Consider the following 15,890-nt stretch of genomic DNA (forward strand, 5'->3'; position numbering starts at 1 on the left):
ACTGATAGCTGCCTTACAGCAACTTACTCTTTAGAAGAATGTTAGTTGCTTAAAGGCAACTAACAGCCCCTATCACAGAAGGAGACCCTGCCTTACAACAGCTGCCCATGCCAAATGGGCACATAGGCCTCTGTTAAGTCTCCAGGATTCAGAGGTGAATTTGACTGGGTTGGCAGGTGCTGGTAAGGGGAATGCTGGTAAGGGCATGACCAGGTTTAAGACGTCTGAGGGTGGCACAGTGGTTCAGTGGCTAGCACTGCTTTCTCACAGTGCCAGGGACCTTGGTTCAATTCCAGTCTCGGGTTTGCACATTCTCCCCGTGTCTGTGTGGGTTTCCTCCGGGTGTTCCGGTTTCCTCCCACATTCCAAAGATGTGCAGATTAGGTCAATTGGCCATGCTAAATTGCCCGTAGTGTTCAGAGATGTGTTAGATGCATTAGTTAAGGGTAAGTGTAGAGTAGTAGGGGAATGGTTCTGAGTGGGTTACTCTTCGGAAGGTTGGTGTGGACTTGTAGGGCTGCGTGACTTGTAGGGATTCTATGATTCTAAAAGGGGAATACAGTGGCTGGGTAAAAGTGGGAGTATGACTTTGGGGAAAGGGGTGCCTCTGGTGGGCACTTACCCAAAACCAACCTGTGCTGCTAAAGTTGCCACGTTTGCCATTCAACATGGCCTCATCCCACAGCTGGTAAAATACTGCTGGAGCTCAGATGAAGTCCTTAAGTGGCTATTAATAGGTTACTTATGGTCCTTAATAGGCACAAGGTGGGTTTACTGCCAATCTCCCCCCATCAGGTGGGGAGGGGGCAGACAGGTAGGTGGTAGATAGCCACTTGCTGGTACACTGGCTCCAAGGGACTCCAGCATGGAGAGATCACAGACTGCTCCACTAAAAGGAATATCTGAAAACATCAAATCAAATCCATGCTTAATTAATGTCCAGTTAAAAAAACATGGCTATGATTTTAAAAAATTGGATTTATTGAATAATTTAATGATGATTCAAATGTATAAGCACTTTTAGGCTATAGCGCCATGTTACATAGCTAGATACCCTACAGTGTGGAAACAGGCACTTCAGCCCAACAAGTCCACACTGACCCTCTGAAGAGTAACCCACCCAGACCCATTCGCCTACTCCCTACTAATGTACCTATCACTATGAGCAATTTAGCACAGCCAATTCACCTGACCCATACAACTTTGGACGGTGGGAGGAAACAGGAGCCCACAGACACAGGAAGAATGTGCAAACTCCACGCAGACAGTCACCCGAGACTGGGATCAAATCTGGGTCCCTGGCGCTGTGAGGCAGTAGTGCTAACCACTGAGCCACTGTGCCACCCTACTGTGACTGTTGACCATGAACAAGATGGCTTCTGTTCAAAAAGAGAGCGGGACCCTTCATCCTAGTGATCTAAGCTGGACTCAAAGCCAAGTTGCAGGTGAACAATGCCTCAGTAGATTTTCACAGTGAGCATTCTTGCTGTTCAGCAGCACAGAGCAGACAGAGGTTAGCAATGGTGAGATGTTGAAACTGGTGAGGACCTGGCAAAGAAATGCATGTTTGAATATCATAATATTAGCTGAGCAAAATGGAACAATAGGCACAGTGACTAAAATTAGGAAACTGCATTCAACTGCATAGAATCTCCTACAGTATGGAAACAGGTCATTTGGTCCATCAAATTTACACTGACTATCCAAAGAACATCCCACCAATCCCTGTTACCATGCATTTCCCATGGCTAATCCATCCAGCCACCATATCCCTGGACACTTTGGGCAATTTAGCATGACCAAACCACCTAACCTGCAAGTCTTTGGACTGTGGGAGGAAACTAGAGCACTTAAAGGAAACCCATGTAAACACAGGGTGGAAGTACAAACTCCACACAGACAGTTGTCTGCAGGAGGAATTGAATCCAGGTACCTAGTACTGTGAGGTAGTAGTGCTAACCACTGAGCCACAGTGCCGCAACTTAACACCAGTTGAATTCTTCAACAATCATGGAGTTAGAATCCAGGTGGACACAGCAGATATTAGCAAATTGGAGAGGTTAACATCCTCTCAAGGAACCTGATTAAGATTGAAATAACTAGCATTGTAGGCGATGATTTATTTCAATTAGGCATATGCCAAAGCAAATGACTTATTTCAATAAGTATGGTATTTTGGGTTCATTTGGAAGGAAATGGTTGTTTATTTTCAAGGTTTTCTTTTCTCTATTTTCTGCACGTAATTTTTTTTTGTAATTTATTTAAAGTGCAGGGGTATCTTTCATCCATAAAGTTGAGTGACGTCTGTGTTGAGTATGAGAACAATTTTACACTTTTAGTTCTCTGTCTCAGGATCAGATAGTCCTTGGTGATGGAGCTAATGTTTTGAGTCCAGTGTGACTCTCCTTCAGAACCTTGAAGTCCAAATTCTGAAGAAGAGTCATACTGGACTCAAAACATTATCTCTATTTCTTTCTCCACAGATGCCACCGGAACTGTTGAGCTTTTTCTGTGTTTGTTTCAGATTTCAAGCACCCACAGTACTTTGCTTTTATTCCATCAGACTGCTGCAACAATTGGTCTCATCCCATTCTAGTAGCATAATCCCTATTTTGACATGCCATTTTCCACACCCACATTATTTGGTGATCACTTGCCCTCTGCCTGCCAGATATAACGAAACCTTAAACCAGATGTTTCTGGATAGAAACCCCTCCTTGCTTCCTGCTGTCTTGAACCACCACCTCCTAGAAGCACTGTATGTGTAAACCATTGACATCAGGGTAACTGTTTGTTTTACGCTTTCATTCAAAGATGGTGGAACTAAACTGGCCAAGAAAATATCTGTTTTCTGGGGTGCATTCCAAATGCGATCCTACTGTTGACATCTTGTTCCAGTGCCTCTGTGGAAACTTAAACAAAATTGTTCGTAAACAGTGTTAACTTGGTTCATACTCACCAGCATGACTACACTCCATGGTGCCATTTGTGGCTGCAAACCCCTCTGGACAGCTGTCATAACATTTCCCTCGATGCAGGTACAGTCCTTCTTTACACTTAGTACAAAAGTTTCTGCTGAAGCATGCCTCACAGTTCTCAATTTTGCACTCTGGAAGAACAATGGCAAGAATGTCTCAGCAAATTCACATTTTTCAAGCATTAGAACAATATAATATAATCCAAACAAATAGCACATTAACTTGATATTTCATGGCTGTAATCTCATGCACAATCTTATTTCTTTGACACAAGATAAACAAGTTGCATGAAAAAAAATCCTGTCTCATTTTACCATTTGACAGCTTCTTTCATTTGTAACTTGAAAAATAATGTTTGCACTCTTTCCACATACAAGAGTTACAAAAGAAGAACCTGTTCTTAATTTCTAAACCGGAAGAGGGCATGGGGGAATGGGTCAAGTAGAGAAAATGTCTTAATTCAAGGAATTTGTTGAGCTAATGTTAAACCTTGCCAGTGAACTGTTCCTTCCAGCTAATGCAGGGCATGTAATTGAAGTCAAAAGGTCTGCTATATATGTTGAGACTGTTAAAATTATTTTCTTGGATTTGTGGGTGATTGGTTTGTCATGAATGCAGAACCACCTTCCTAATAATCACAAGCTTATATCATATGCCCAATTTATTTTATGTTTTAATTGGAACAACATCTGTTGCCCATATCTAATTGACTTTGAAGTGTTTTAATTGCTAGGCCAATGAAGACACAGCCACGTTAGTTTTTCTCTAGAGTTAAATATAGACTGGATCAAGTAAGGACGGTAGATTTTCCTCCCTAAAGGACATAAATAAACCAAATGGGGTTTTACATCATTGGATGATCATTTCACAGTCACCATACTGAAGCTAGTTTTCACTTCTAGATTGTATTTAGTTGAATTTAAATCCCACCAGCTGTCATAGTGGGATTTGAACATAGGTTCTCAGCATATTAGCCTGGTTTAATAGCCCTCTGACATGATCACTATGCCATCATGCACATTACACTGTAAATTGGCAGAGACATAATAAGATGTTCATTTATGTGCTGAATTCTTCAATCTTCCATTTGTGTCTATACATATGGTTCTCTTAAACTACTACTCAAAGCTGGTGAGTTGTCTCATGAAATGCAATCAAGATAAAGTTCAGAAGTTGCCTTATTTTACAGCATCAGTCAAAGTGTAGGACAGAATTTTCCAAACATGAATGTTTTTCAGCCATCAGGACCATCTTTGCGTTATTATCCCATTGGCAGCAGCAGGTTGCTTTCCGGTTCAATTTTCTGGAAAGCAATCCAATTAAGGACATGTCTCCAGTTGTGGATTCAGCTAGGGATAGCAGATAAACTGAGAAGCAGGAGCTTGAAACAGCACACTCCACAGCAGGTGGACCACCAGCCTCATGTGTCTAAAGTAAGAACATTGCCTATGACTTGCTGATAATGATTATTGTCTTCTATGAGTGCAAAGTCTGCTACTGAGCCTGATTCAGGACTTAATGCAAATAGGCCACTTATTGTTATGTGGAATAGCTGTTTGGGTAATATTCATTTGGATTCTTTTCTTTAACCATTCTAATTTTTCCTTTTCATTTTATCATCCTTGGGTCTCAAGTTGAACATTCCCACAGATTTTCTATCCACCTGATTCAAATAGGGTTATGACCTGTCAGGAGCTGATGTCAATGTGGCATTTCTTCATACTGGCTTTCATCGCATCTTTGAAACATTGCTTCTGTCATCCTCTGACACATCCAACTGTGCTAGAAGAAATCAACCTGTTTGGGAACCTAGCATCTGACATCTGAATGATGTGACTGTACCTGTGAAAGTTGATGAAGCACATCCAAAGGGAATACAGAAGGAGTGGGAGACATACTGTGGAGGCACCTGGATGATCCCTAACTCTACTGGTGACATTAGAACTTCAGGTTTCTGCCGGTGAAATATATCAGCCTTGTCATTTTTGGGTCTTTCAAAATTAGAAAATATTGAATAGTCATGTTACCCAGACCTTCCAATGTGCAGCCATCTCCTTTGAATTGCAAAGATATTGACACACTATGGGGCAAATGAGATGCTGGGAAAATTGTAACATCAATGAAAGATTGCATTTAATTGCTTAATCACGCTCTTCAATGGTTCCAGGTGGATTGTCAAGACTGGATTCAGTCTTTTGGTGGGAAAAGCGGCTATAGCAAGTCAGAAGCTGGTCCAACTTTTTTTTTCTAATTTCGCTCCTGGCCATTTATCCCCTTTCTCAGACCCTGGTAGATAATGACGCTCCTGCCACCATCATCTTTCGGCCTTCACTGGCTTCTATAGTTTTTCCTTTCATTTACAAACCAAAAAGACCATCGTGCTTCCTGGCTCAAGCACAGATTCATCACTTTCTATGCTTCTAACCCTGCCTAAGATTTCCATATCTGGCCTGAGCCTTGTCCTGTTCTCAAAGAAGAACATATATTTTTCTTTCGTTTTGCTGCCTGTTTGCACAGAAAGTTGAGGGCTTGACCTGCAGCTCATTCTCTGTAAATAGTTTGGTCATTAACACTGCTATTTAAATGGTTACCCCCCCCCCCCCCCCCAACAGTGGCAGGCTCCCTCAACTATTAACATGAGTTTAGTTCCCACTAACATCGCAAGTGTGGATTCCTTATCAGAAATAAGTGAAATGACAAAATGCTAATTCTTCCTGATTGTTAAAAATAACAAGAATAATTTCACTTAAAATGTAGTCAAAACATTTATTTTGCAAGCACCACATTAAAGGACCAGTTTTTTTTTTGTTCCTTTGACTGTAGAAGGAAATCATCCCGTGAACCTTGCCTTTATTGACATCAGAAGTTATGTTAAAGATAGCACTGCAATGTACCTGGATCCCATCCATGGGAAGATGGTTAAATCCTCAAACATGCCAGAAACATAACAGTCATGGAATAATATTTCAGATTTTAGGTTTAGAACTTAAATTTTACTGTCACATCCACTCAAGTACAGGAACACAATGAAAAGTGTTTAATTTTGCCACGAACAGTGGTTAGCACCATTGCCTCACAGCACCAGAGACCCGGGTTCAACTCCCACCTCAGGCAACTGTCTGTGTGGAGTTTGCACATTCTCCCCGTGTCTGCGTGGGTTTCATCCGGGTGCTCCGGTTTCCTCCCACAGTCACAAAGATGTGCAGGTAAGGTGAATTGGCCATGCTAAATTGCCCGTAGTGTTAGGTTAAAGGGGTAAATGTAGGGGAATGGGTCTGGGTGGGTTGCTCTTTGGAGGGTCGGTGTGGACTTGTTGGGCCGAAGGGCCTGTTTCCACACTGTAAGCGATCTAATCTAATCATCTAATCATGTGGTGCCATCTTAGGTACCAAAATACCCAGGTACAAAAAATGCTTAGGTAAAAGTAGTAAGAGAAACGAGAGTTAAAAAGTTAAGCATTATTTCATAGAATAATATAAAAATTAAAAAAAGTTTATAGTTTACATTAAAGTTTTTCATAGTTTAAATGAGGAAAATAAAGGAATAAGCTAAAAGTTCAACACTCCGCCTCTCTCACTCTCCACAGCGACCTCAGCTGTCTGTTCTCCACGCTGCTGCTGCAGATACCATTGCTGCTGTTGAAACTACCATCTCTCCGATCTCCCCCAAGTACCTCGAGATTATATCCAGGCAGGATCCACTCGCACGCTGAATCAAGGCACCAATGTGAGCTGCCGAGAGACCAGCAGACATACCGCTAAGAGACTAGGCCTGGGACCCGTGGCAAGCCACTGAGAGATGGACTGACATACCGCCGGGAGACTAGGCTGAGAACTCTCACACTGCCGAGGCATCAGGCCAGGACTCATTAGGGGTTTTCAGAAGCCATGCCAGGACCCACCAGGAGCTATTAGGAGACCAGGCCTCAGGACCCGCCATGTACTACTGGGAGACCAGGTCCAGATCCACCGAGAGACCAAAAGGGGAAAAAAGAGAAAGAAACTGAAGGAACCCAGGAGCTCCAGTTGGAGCATCCTATTCAGCAGCCATTTTGACTGGAAGTATTTTTGCTTAACTACTGTTAGTATTTTTCTTTCATTTTGCTATTAGATTCTGCAGTTATGCTTCTCCTCACAAGAATATGCATTCAAAGCAACTGGTTGCCTTCCATTGATCAAATATCCCTCTTCAAAACATGTAAGTTTCTATTAAAATCTCAACTGTGGATTCCTTCCCAGAAATGTATGAAATGGCAAAATGCTCATTCTTCCAGATTATTAAAAAACAAGAATAATTTCAATTAAATTGTAGTGTAATTCTCTATGAACCCACTGTCATTCACTAACCAAAACCCCGTCCAGATGTAGCAGACATCAGATGTAAAAGTACTAAGCATTATATTTATGTTGCAATTTGATGACCACTTTCTTTTCATTTGGGTGTGATTCGAGGTCCTAGCAGAAAATCTGGAAAGGAAGCATTATACATTAAGAAAAAAAAACTGAAATTGTATACTAATTTAAATTGAGCAGGATTAAATCTAAATGGCAATATCGTAATCAGTGAAAAAGTAAAATTCAATGTCCGACTGATCCTATTGACCTTTGTTACGAAATGGAGGTCGATACTCCTCTGATAATTAAAACCAAACAGCCAGAGAAGCTCACCTTGCCTCGTAATCCAATACAGGAAGTATCTTAAATGGTATAACTTACCTCTTACCTCAATCTGTTATAAAGAAGTGGTTAAATGAAATGGACTCCTTTCACCCACTCTATGATTAGCAAGTAAAAATCTAATTATCTAACTCCAACAGTGAATAAATTACCAGAATGACAACAAACAGAACAATCCCTCTCTAACTACCTATTCCTGAATAAAACAAGATTCTACTGATATACTCTTCTAATAACACAGGTCCCACTTATATAAATCCAAGTAATAAGAAAACAATAAATTAAAACTTTGTCTCTCAAAGTTCACACAGTCTGTGACTTCCAAAATTTTCTATATCTTCTTCCATCATCTTTCTCTGTCCGAAATGCCTTCTCAGTTGTTTTCTCAAGAATATTATCGAAGACTGCTGTGTACCTTTATGAATAGATGGTGCTCTTTTCTGAGAACTAAGGGAAAGTTCTTATCCCTCTCGTTGGCACTTGGCTCTCTCTTCTCTGTCCATTTGTCCCCATTATTATACCCATGTAGACATACTAATTTCTTTACAACTGGATTGGTTCAAGGTTGCCAACACCATCAGATTTAAATTTAACGGGCTTTCAATCAGTAAGTGCTTGGAATAAATTAATTGGCTAAATTTGAAAAGATTTGTTATCTTAGTAAAAATTCTGCTTGGCTGTTCGATACAAAATCTGTGCACCTGTACTTAACTGCTGTCAGACATTCATTTTAACTCTAAGCACCAAAAAGAACACCATCTGTTAAAGGGACCACACAACATTCTCCCCCTTTTTCTAATTTTACCATTTTTACAGACCAACTTTACAACATCTTGGAAACTTCAATTGAGCTGTGCAATCACATTTTATAGTCAAATTTCTAGTCATCTTGACCATCACAAACATGCATACAGTCGATTTTGTCAGGTCCAGTATGTGTTCCACCAGAGTCCTCAAATCATCAACTGTAAACAAAGTTCAAAAAGCAATCCTCTTAAATGATGACAGATAGGCTTTATCTCTGTCACTTTAAATTGTTGTGAAAGATGTTTCTGTATTTTCTGACAGTGGAATGGGTTTGCATTCAGAATGCTCAAGTATTGATGTAATATCACTGTACAAGATCTTGCTAAAGCCAGACAGGATTTTGAAATAAAAGCTGACAGCATCCATTAAATGTTTTCTATCTCTAAAGTGAATGTGTTCTGGTGCAGGAAGCTAATTGGTTGCCAAGTACTCAATACCGTTATGCCTCATTGAATGCTGAAAATCAGGCTCCACTATTCCCAATCATCACATAAGTAAAACTTTATCAATTCTCTGATTTTTCTATTCGGTAGTGTAACTTGCCTAGCCACAAAACAGTCATGCAACATTTTTAAAATGATTCTGTTGAAAGCTATCTTGATGCCCTGTCAAGATGTTTGAAGAGTTTACAGTAATATTATGCGAAGTGCTAATTTCTCTTGTATACCACCAACACTTACTTTACTTGTGTCTGTGTTCCATGTGAACAGATGTTAAGGGTATACATATGAAATTAATTCATCATCTGTAAGACGGATACAGTGGCTGTGGTGATACATGCACACTACGCAATGTTACATGGTGATGTTAGTCAGGTTGTACTAATTCAACAGTGAACTCTGGCCTCTCCTTCAGCTTGGAGCATCCAATATACAGTGAAGTCAAAGCCCAACACATCTCAAATGTACTACTTCCAATGTTAAGTCACATGGGCATGGAGTGGGACGGAAAGGCATGGACGAGCTGGGTTAGTCAATGAAAGCTTACAAGGAAGCTTCGTGAAGTGCAGATATTAGGTCTTAAGTGTTCTGTTCATTTTACACCGAAAGAACTGTGCTTATTTAACAACTGTGCCTATAAAAGTGAAACAAAAATAAAGTTGAACTGCTGCAATTATATTATATCAATATTATATATTGTTGGATGGGAATCATTCATTGAAAACTGGATGCCGTTGTTGAAGATTTCCCCCTTATAGAAATCACCAAAATAAAACAAAAACTCTTTTACCTTTGTAGTCAACTTGATATTCTGGCTTTTCTTTGCCCAAGTCTGTAATGACATCATCAGATTGGGTGGAGTTTAATGCAGTTCTCAACACTAACTCTTTCAGAACCATTACCTAATGCAAAATATACCTACAAATGTCTTTGCTTCTCAGTTATATTTACATATCCATGTATATAACTGCATTTACCACTCCCCCTATTCCATCCAAGATCTGCGCTGACAATTCCAGGTGGTATGGAGGTTTTACAATTTTTCCAGAATGCATTCAGTTTGGACTTGGACATTGGGTAGGTCTTTGGTTTGTTGACTGTTGACCTTGGTTTTGTTCTTGACCTGCCTGCTCTCTAAAGACTACCTACCCTAGAGGGTGTTTTACCTCTTGGATGTCATTCACTGAGGATGCCAGTCTATTATCTTAACTGGATCTTAATCTCCTGGATTATTTTCACAGAACAACGTTCCCGACTGAAACAGATAGCTGCCCCTCAGAAACTACCAGGGAACTTTTAACCCCACAATTCCCTTCATGGAACACAATTGCTTTGTTGAAAAAGATATTTACTTTTTTACGTTGTCCTTGGTTTCTGAGCCAGGCAATTTCTTTGACGGTATCCTGGATTTTTGGGTCAAATAGTTACTTCTTGATCATGTCCTGAATCTGCAGACAGTGGTCTTCCATCTCAATGTTGGTTTCCATGGAATTGTATACAGCCCATCTTCAATCTATGCAAGCAAATCATTTTTCTCAATCCACATCTCTGTTGAAGTACTTAAGCTCTTTACTTCAACTTCAAAATGAGGTTGAATGTCTTCAGTTGACCTCTGTAGTTGTTTTATTGTTGAATAAAATACGTAACATCTTCCCTCATACTGTTTATTGTTTACCTGCCAAATTAATTAGCCTGTGTTTTCAAAGTGAATTAGAAAATATCAAGAACAACTCTGTCACCTGAAGTTAATCATTTGCTGTTCCCAATGTCATTTCCGATCTAAATACAGATCATGGCATTTTTCTTCATCTGTGCTATTGACTAATACTAATCATTGTTGTCTCTGCTTCAAGTCAAACCTGAGTGAGCATCCAAATTTTGTCATGTTTCACTAGAGAGGCAAGCTGGAAATCAGTCCCTGCTATTCACAGAGTCAAAACACAAGTTATAAATATTATCAAGGTCCCCAGTTTGCCTGTCGGACAGATCAAGATTAACAGAAAACTGAGGCTTCATTTCTATATTTAATAAGAACCATTATTCATTACAAATAAATAGATTCTAACCATAAGTAGATAACTAAAAATTGAAGATATGTAACTACTAGAAAAAACTCTAACCTCCTTCTAAAGTCTCCCTACACATACAGTCAGACACAAACAGATAGGAAACCACTGGTGTTATACTTGAAGGGGAATGATAATGGGGAAACAGCTCAATAGTGCATGCCCTCGGGATTCAATGGAAAGTCCCTTTTGTTTTCCTTATCATTCAGTTCTCTGATCTTTTCCTTCAGGTTATCTCGCTGCTTCACAGGAGGCATAGCGTGACTAATTCATGAATTATAAAGTCTCTGACTTAGTAGCAACTGGTGGGAGAAAATAAATTGGCTTTCTTCAAGACTTACATATTGTACTGTAACGACACAGAGAGAGAGACCATCTGCCCTTTCATCAGTCTAAAGGCTTCTTCAGTATCATTCACATCTACAGGCTGCTCAGCTACCCAGAAGCTGATGGGCATTGGTCAGTAAACTGTTGCTAGCCAAATCTCACTTCACCTACACCCCCAGGTGTTAGCCCATCTATAAACAGCTTCTCTGACTGCTTAAACAAACCACAACATGTTGCACAAGTTGCTTTTTAAAGAAGTACAGGAATTCCTTTTTCAGTCCTTTGTTGCAAAACAGTCTGAAGATGTGCAGGCTAGGTAGTTTAGCCATGGGGAATGCAGGGTTACGAGGATGGGGAAGGGAGGTGGGTCTGAGTGGGATGTTATTTGGAGGATTGGTATAGACTCAATGGGCCAAATGGCCTGCTTCCACACTGTAGGGATTCTATGATTCTATGATTTTTCCCAATTCAGTCGCAATCAAAAAGCAGCAAAATAAAAAGATGCAGTCTTTACAAAGCATACAATTTGCCTATGTTTAGTGAGGAACTTAAATCACCAAATTTTTAATCATTGGGTGAAGGGACATGAGGTTAAAGAGAGGCTTTTTATCAGTTAATACAGGCACCATACACCAGGCAGAAAAGTACTCTTTATGGACCAAGTGCCCTTTTCTGATTGAATAAATTTCTCAGACCTGCAATATTGGACAGAGCTTTGAGTGTAGGAGTTGAGAGGTCATGTTGCGGCTGTACAGGACATTGGTTAGGCCACTTTAGAAATATTGTGTGCAATTCTGGTCTCCCTCCTATCTGAAAGATGTTGTGAAACTTGAAAGGGTTCAGAAAAGAGTTACAAGGATGTTGCCAAGGTTAGAGGATTTGACTTACAGGGAGAGGCTGAATAGGCTGGAGCTGTTTTCTCTGGAGTGTCGGAAGCTGAGGGAGTGACCTTATAGAGGTTTATAAAATCATGAGGGGATTGGATAGGTTAAATAGACAAGGTCTTTTTCCATGGGGTGGGAGAGTCCAGAACGAGAGGGCATAGTTTTAGGGTGAGAGGGGAAAAATTTAAAACGGTGCTAAGGGGCAACTTTTCTACACAGAGGGTAGTCCATGTATGGAATGAGCTGCCAGACAAAGTGGTGGAAGGTGGTACAATTACAACATTTGAAAGGCATCTGGATGGGTAGATGAATATGAAGGGTGTAGAGGGATATGAGCCAAGTGCTGGCAAATGGGACTAGATTAGGTTAGGTTATTTAGTCAGCATGGATGAGTTGGACCAAAAGGTCTGTTTCTGTTTTGTAGATCTCTATGACTCTAAGTTTCATTATTAAATGTGACAAACGCTGAAAAGGATTTTAAAATGTAGTACAGTTTTTTGTTACAAAAAATTATAAGTATGTTTTAAATGGACCAACATCCTGTTTCACACTTGCCAATAATGAAGTCCATTTCCTGATGTCAATACCTGTTGCACACATGCCCAGAGAGGTAATTTCCCCACTTTAATTTTAAACTTTTTTTTTCTGCTGCTTCTGTTCAATGTCTGAGTTTTCCTCATTGATGGCGAGATATTTGTTTTGTTGAACTAATGTTCATGTAACCATCTCTGAAAGCTCAACAAAAAAACCTTGGATACAGGGCTCAACTTCTAATCTGTGTTAAGCAGGCTGATCTTAAAAGTCGCAGGGTCACAAACACCTTCAGATGGAGATGGGAAGGGAAATAGTGACTGTAACATAGGTGAACTTGGTCACATTAATTCTATAACAAATCAGTAACCTTGGCTGGCAAAAGTGCAAATACGATTATCAAGTGAGAACAGATGGAGATTAATCTTTGTAAAAGCTCATTGAGGTAACAGAGGCAATGGAACTTTGTCCTGGCAAAGAGTTGAGCAGCAAAGCAGGTAGAAAGTTGGCAGAAAATACAAGCAAGAAATGGGCTTTATTGCATATCGTTAGCACTTTTTGTTGGTCTACCCCTCTATCACAGGCATCACATCACCCAGACTAATGATGAAATCACAGAAACTCTTCAGAAATTTGCATTCGTCAGGACAAAAAAAAAATCTAAGTGTCCCTTCTCCAAAGACTAAGTATGTAGATAAAACTGTGACTGATCGAGTTCAACATTGAGAAGTGTGAAGTCATCCACTTTGGACCTAAGAAAAATAAGCCAGAATACTTCATAAATTGTGAGAGGCTAGGAGTTGCAGGAAAGTGTTTAAAGAAATTATGAAAACTTGTGGACAGGTTTAAAAAAATTAAAGGGGCAACTAAATGGCAGTTTCCTTTCCCAGGATTCAGCTGGAATTAAATGTTTTTTTGAAAAGGTGGCAGTTATACATTTGCACAGAGCACTTGTTTGATTGCCTCTAACTGCCTCTAATGGCTGATCTTTGACTTCAACTTCACCTGTCCATACTGTCACTATATCCCTTCATTAAGTGCAGGCAACAAATGTTGCCACCCACAAGTGAATTTAAAAAATCCCTTCATACCTGAAACTTCTGTTTTGAATATACTCTCAGTGGAATATTATCGGTATCTGAGTGGTGTGTGCTGTGCCCAGATGTCTTCCAGAATTGGCCAATGAATGTGTCAAGAGTCATCATGACATCAGGAGCAACTCGCAACATCTTTTACACTTTTCACGAGTGGTGTGGCAAGATTCTCACTGGGTAGTGGTGAGCTGCCAATGGATGCTCATTGTTACTTGTTAAGTGCATTATTAACAGTCTAACTTACCTCATTAATAGTCAGCCTCCTATTTTACCAACCTCACCAAACATGCTAGATGCTGGAAAAATCTGGCAAGGAAACCAGTGTGCATACCTGATGCATTCACCTCGCCACTGTCTCCAGATGATCTCCACGTTGGAAACTGGGCAGAACATCTCGGGGCATGCTCCATAGCCACCAACCACATGTACCCTTCATTCCTGGGCATTGGCATCGGACATGTGCCAGCCTCTAAGAAACCTCATGGAACATGACTGCTCCTCTTAAACTTCAACATCTTCTCAAAGAACAGTCTCTTCATCCTAGAAATCAGTTTTGTGGACACTTACTACACACCCTCCAAGGCAAATATATACTTCTTCTGGTAAGAGAGATCAAATCTGTACACAATACTTCAAGTGTGGTCTCTTATAGCATTTTAGAAAAACTTTGCTTTTATAGGTTGCTTATTCCTTTCAAGAATCCATCTGCTACATTCTGAAAGACAAATGGCCAAGCTGCCTATCCAACACAACATGATGCAGTTCTAAAACATTATGTTCATTCCTCGTGTTGTATCTGCTGCCAGTCATATCATATTTGCTCAGTGCAGTGATACTGTACCTTGCAGGGTTAGATGAAGCAGCTTTGAAGGAGGACTGTATGGAGCATTATCACTAATAGAGATAAATTGAGCTTTTTTTTTACGCTGTGTTAGTGATGGTGCTGCATCAGCCCAATAATGACGAATGAAACAGTAGAAATGAAGCCTCACAGGTGGTTCCTATAATTTGTAAAGCTATCTTCCAATGTCAGAACATTATTCTGAGGTTTACCTGCAGAGCTGAATGATCAGCTGCTGAATCAGTGCTGGTGATGTTTATTAGGAGCTGCCGAAATGTGTTCCTGGAGGTAAAATTCCAAGTATAGTTTCAGAAATCCTTTTGTCATCCTATTAACCGTTAGAATGAGTCAGTGATAATTAACTCCAAAATCTCCAAGCCACAAAAGTGTCATGTGACATTTTGAAATTATTCCATTCAAGACTAGCTTGATGCCCTTTCAGGTTGAATGAAGCATTTATCATGACATTATATAAGGTGTTAATTTGTCTTGCATGCTAGCAAAAGTTTCTTTATTTCTATCTGTGTTCTGTTCAGCAGATGTTAGAGGAATACATCGAAAATTAACACACCATTACTAAAATTATTGCAATTGCAAATGAGATTGATGCACTCTGTACAATAGCACACAAGAATGTTAGTGAGATTGTACTGATACAAATGGAAACATTGGCTTCTTGTACAGCTTGGAGCACTCAGTGTACATGTGCAACCAGATGTTGGGTTCAAAATTTAAAACCAACGCAGCCCCATTTGATCATTTCTAATGGAAGAAGGTTCAGTTGTACCTGAAACACTAACTCTGCTTTCTCTCCTCAGATGCTGCCAAACCAGCTGAGTTTTTCCAGCAGTTCCTGGTTTTGTTTCTGATTTCTAGCTTCTGCGGTCCTTTTGCTTTTGTTTGGGTCTATGGTTTATTTTTTGACAGTGCAAGAAGAAAATCACTAGTGAGCCTTAATAAGGAGAGGTGTTTGTCTTAAACCAGTTGCGTATCAGCAATCCGGTGCAAGTTACATCATGCTGGGACTATAAGGAAACCTAGGATATAATCTTCTCTCCACAAGATTCGAAGATGTCCTATCTTTCTCCTTAGCAAATCTGTATAACATTATTGGCTTAATATAGCTGTCTACATCAATCCTTTAGAACCATTACTTTATGCAAAATATCCCCATCACAGCTTTGTTTTTCTCCATAGTTAACATATGTATGTTCATATATGCAATTACCTTTACCACTACTTCTAC

At 40.0% G+C, this 15,890-nt stretch overlaps 1 protein-coding gene across 2 annotated transcripts in view; it reads right to left on the minus strand.

Moving 5' to 3' along the window:
* rspo1 (R-spondin 1) overlaps window positions 1-15,890 on the minus strand; it is a 200,274-nt gene that overhangs the window by 75,612 nt on the left and 108,772 nt on the right. For both annotated transcript variants that reach the window (XM_043717871.2, XM_043717872.2), the window contains exon 4: window positions 2,960-3,109. In XM_043717871.2, the coding sequence (XP_043573806.1) occupies window positions 2,960-3,109 (150 nt within the window). The remainder of the gene's footprint in view (window positions 1-2,959; window positions 3,110-15,890) is intronic.

Source organism: Chiloscyllium plagiosum, unplaced genomic scaffold (assembly GCF_037043375.1).
Source record: "Chiloscyllium plagiosum isolate Xiang-an unplaced genomic scaffold, Cpla_swu_hap1 HiC_scaffold_30, whole genome shotgun sequence".
Taxonomy (NCBI): domain Eukaryota; kingdom Metazoa; phylum Chordata; class Chondrichthyes; order Orectolobiformes; family Hemiscylliidae; genus Chiloscyllium; species Chiloscyllium plagiosum.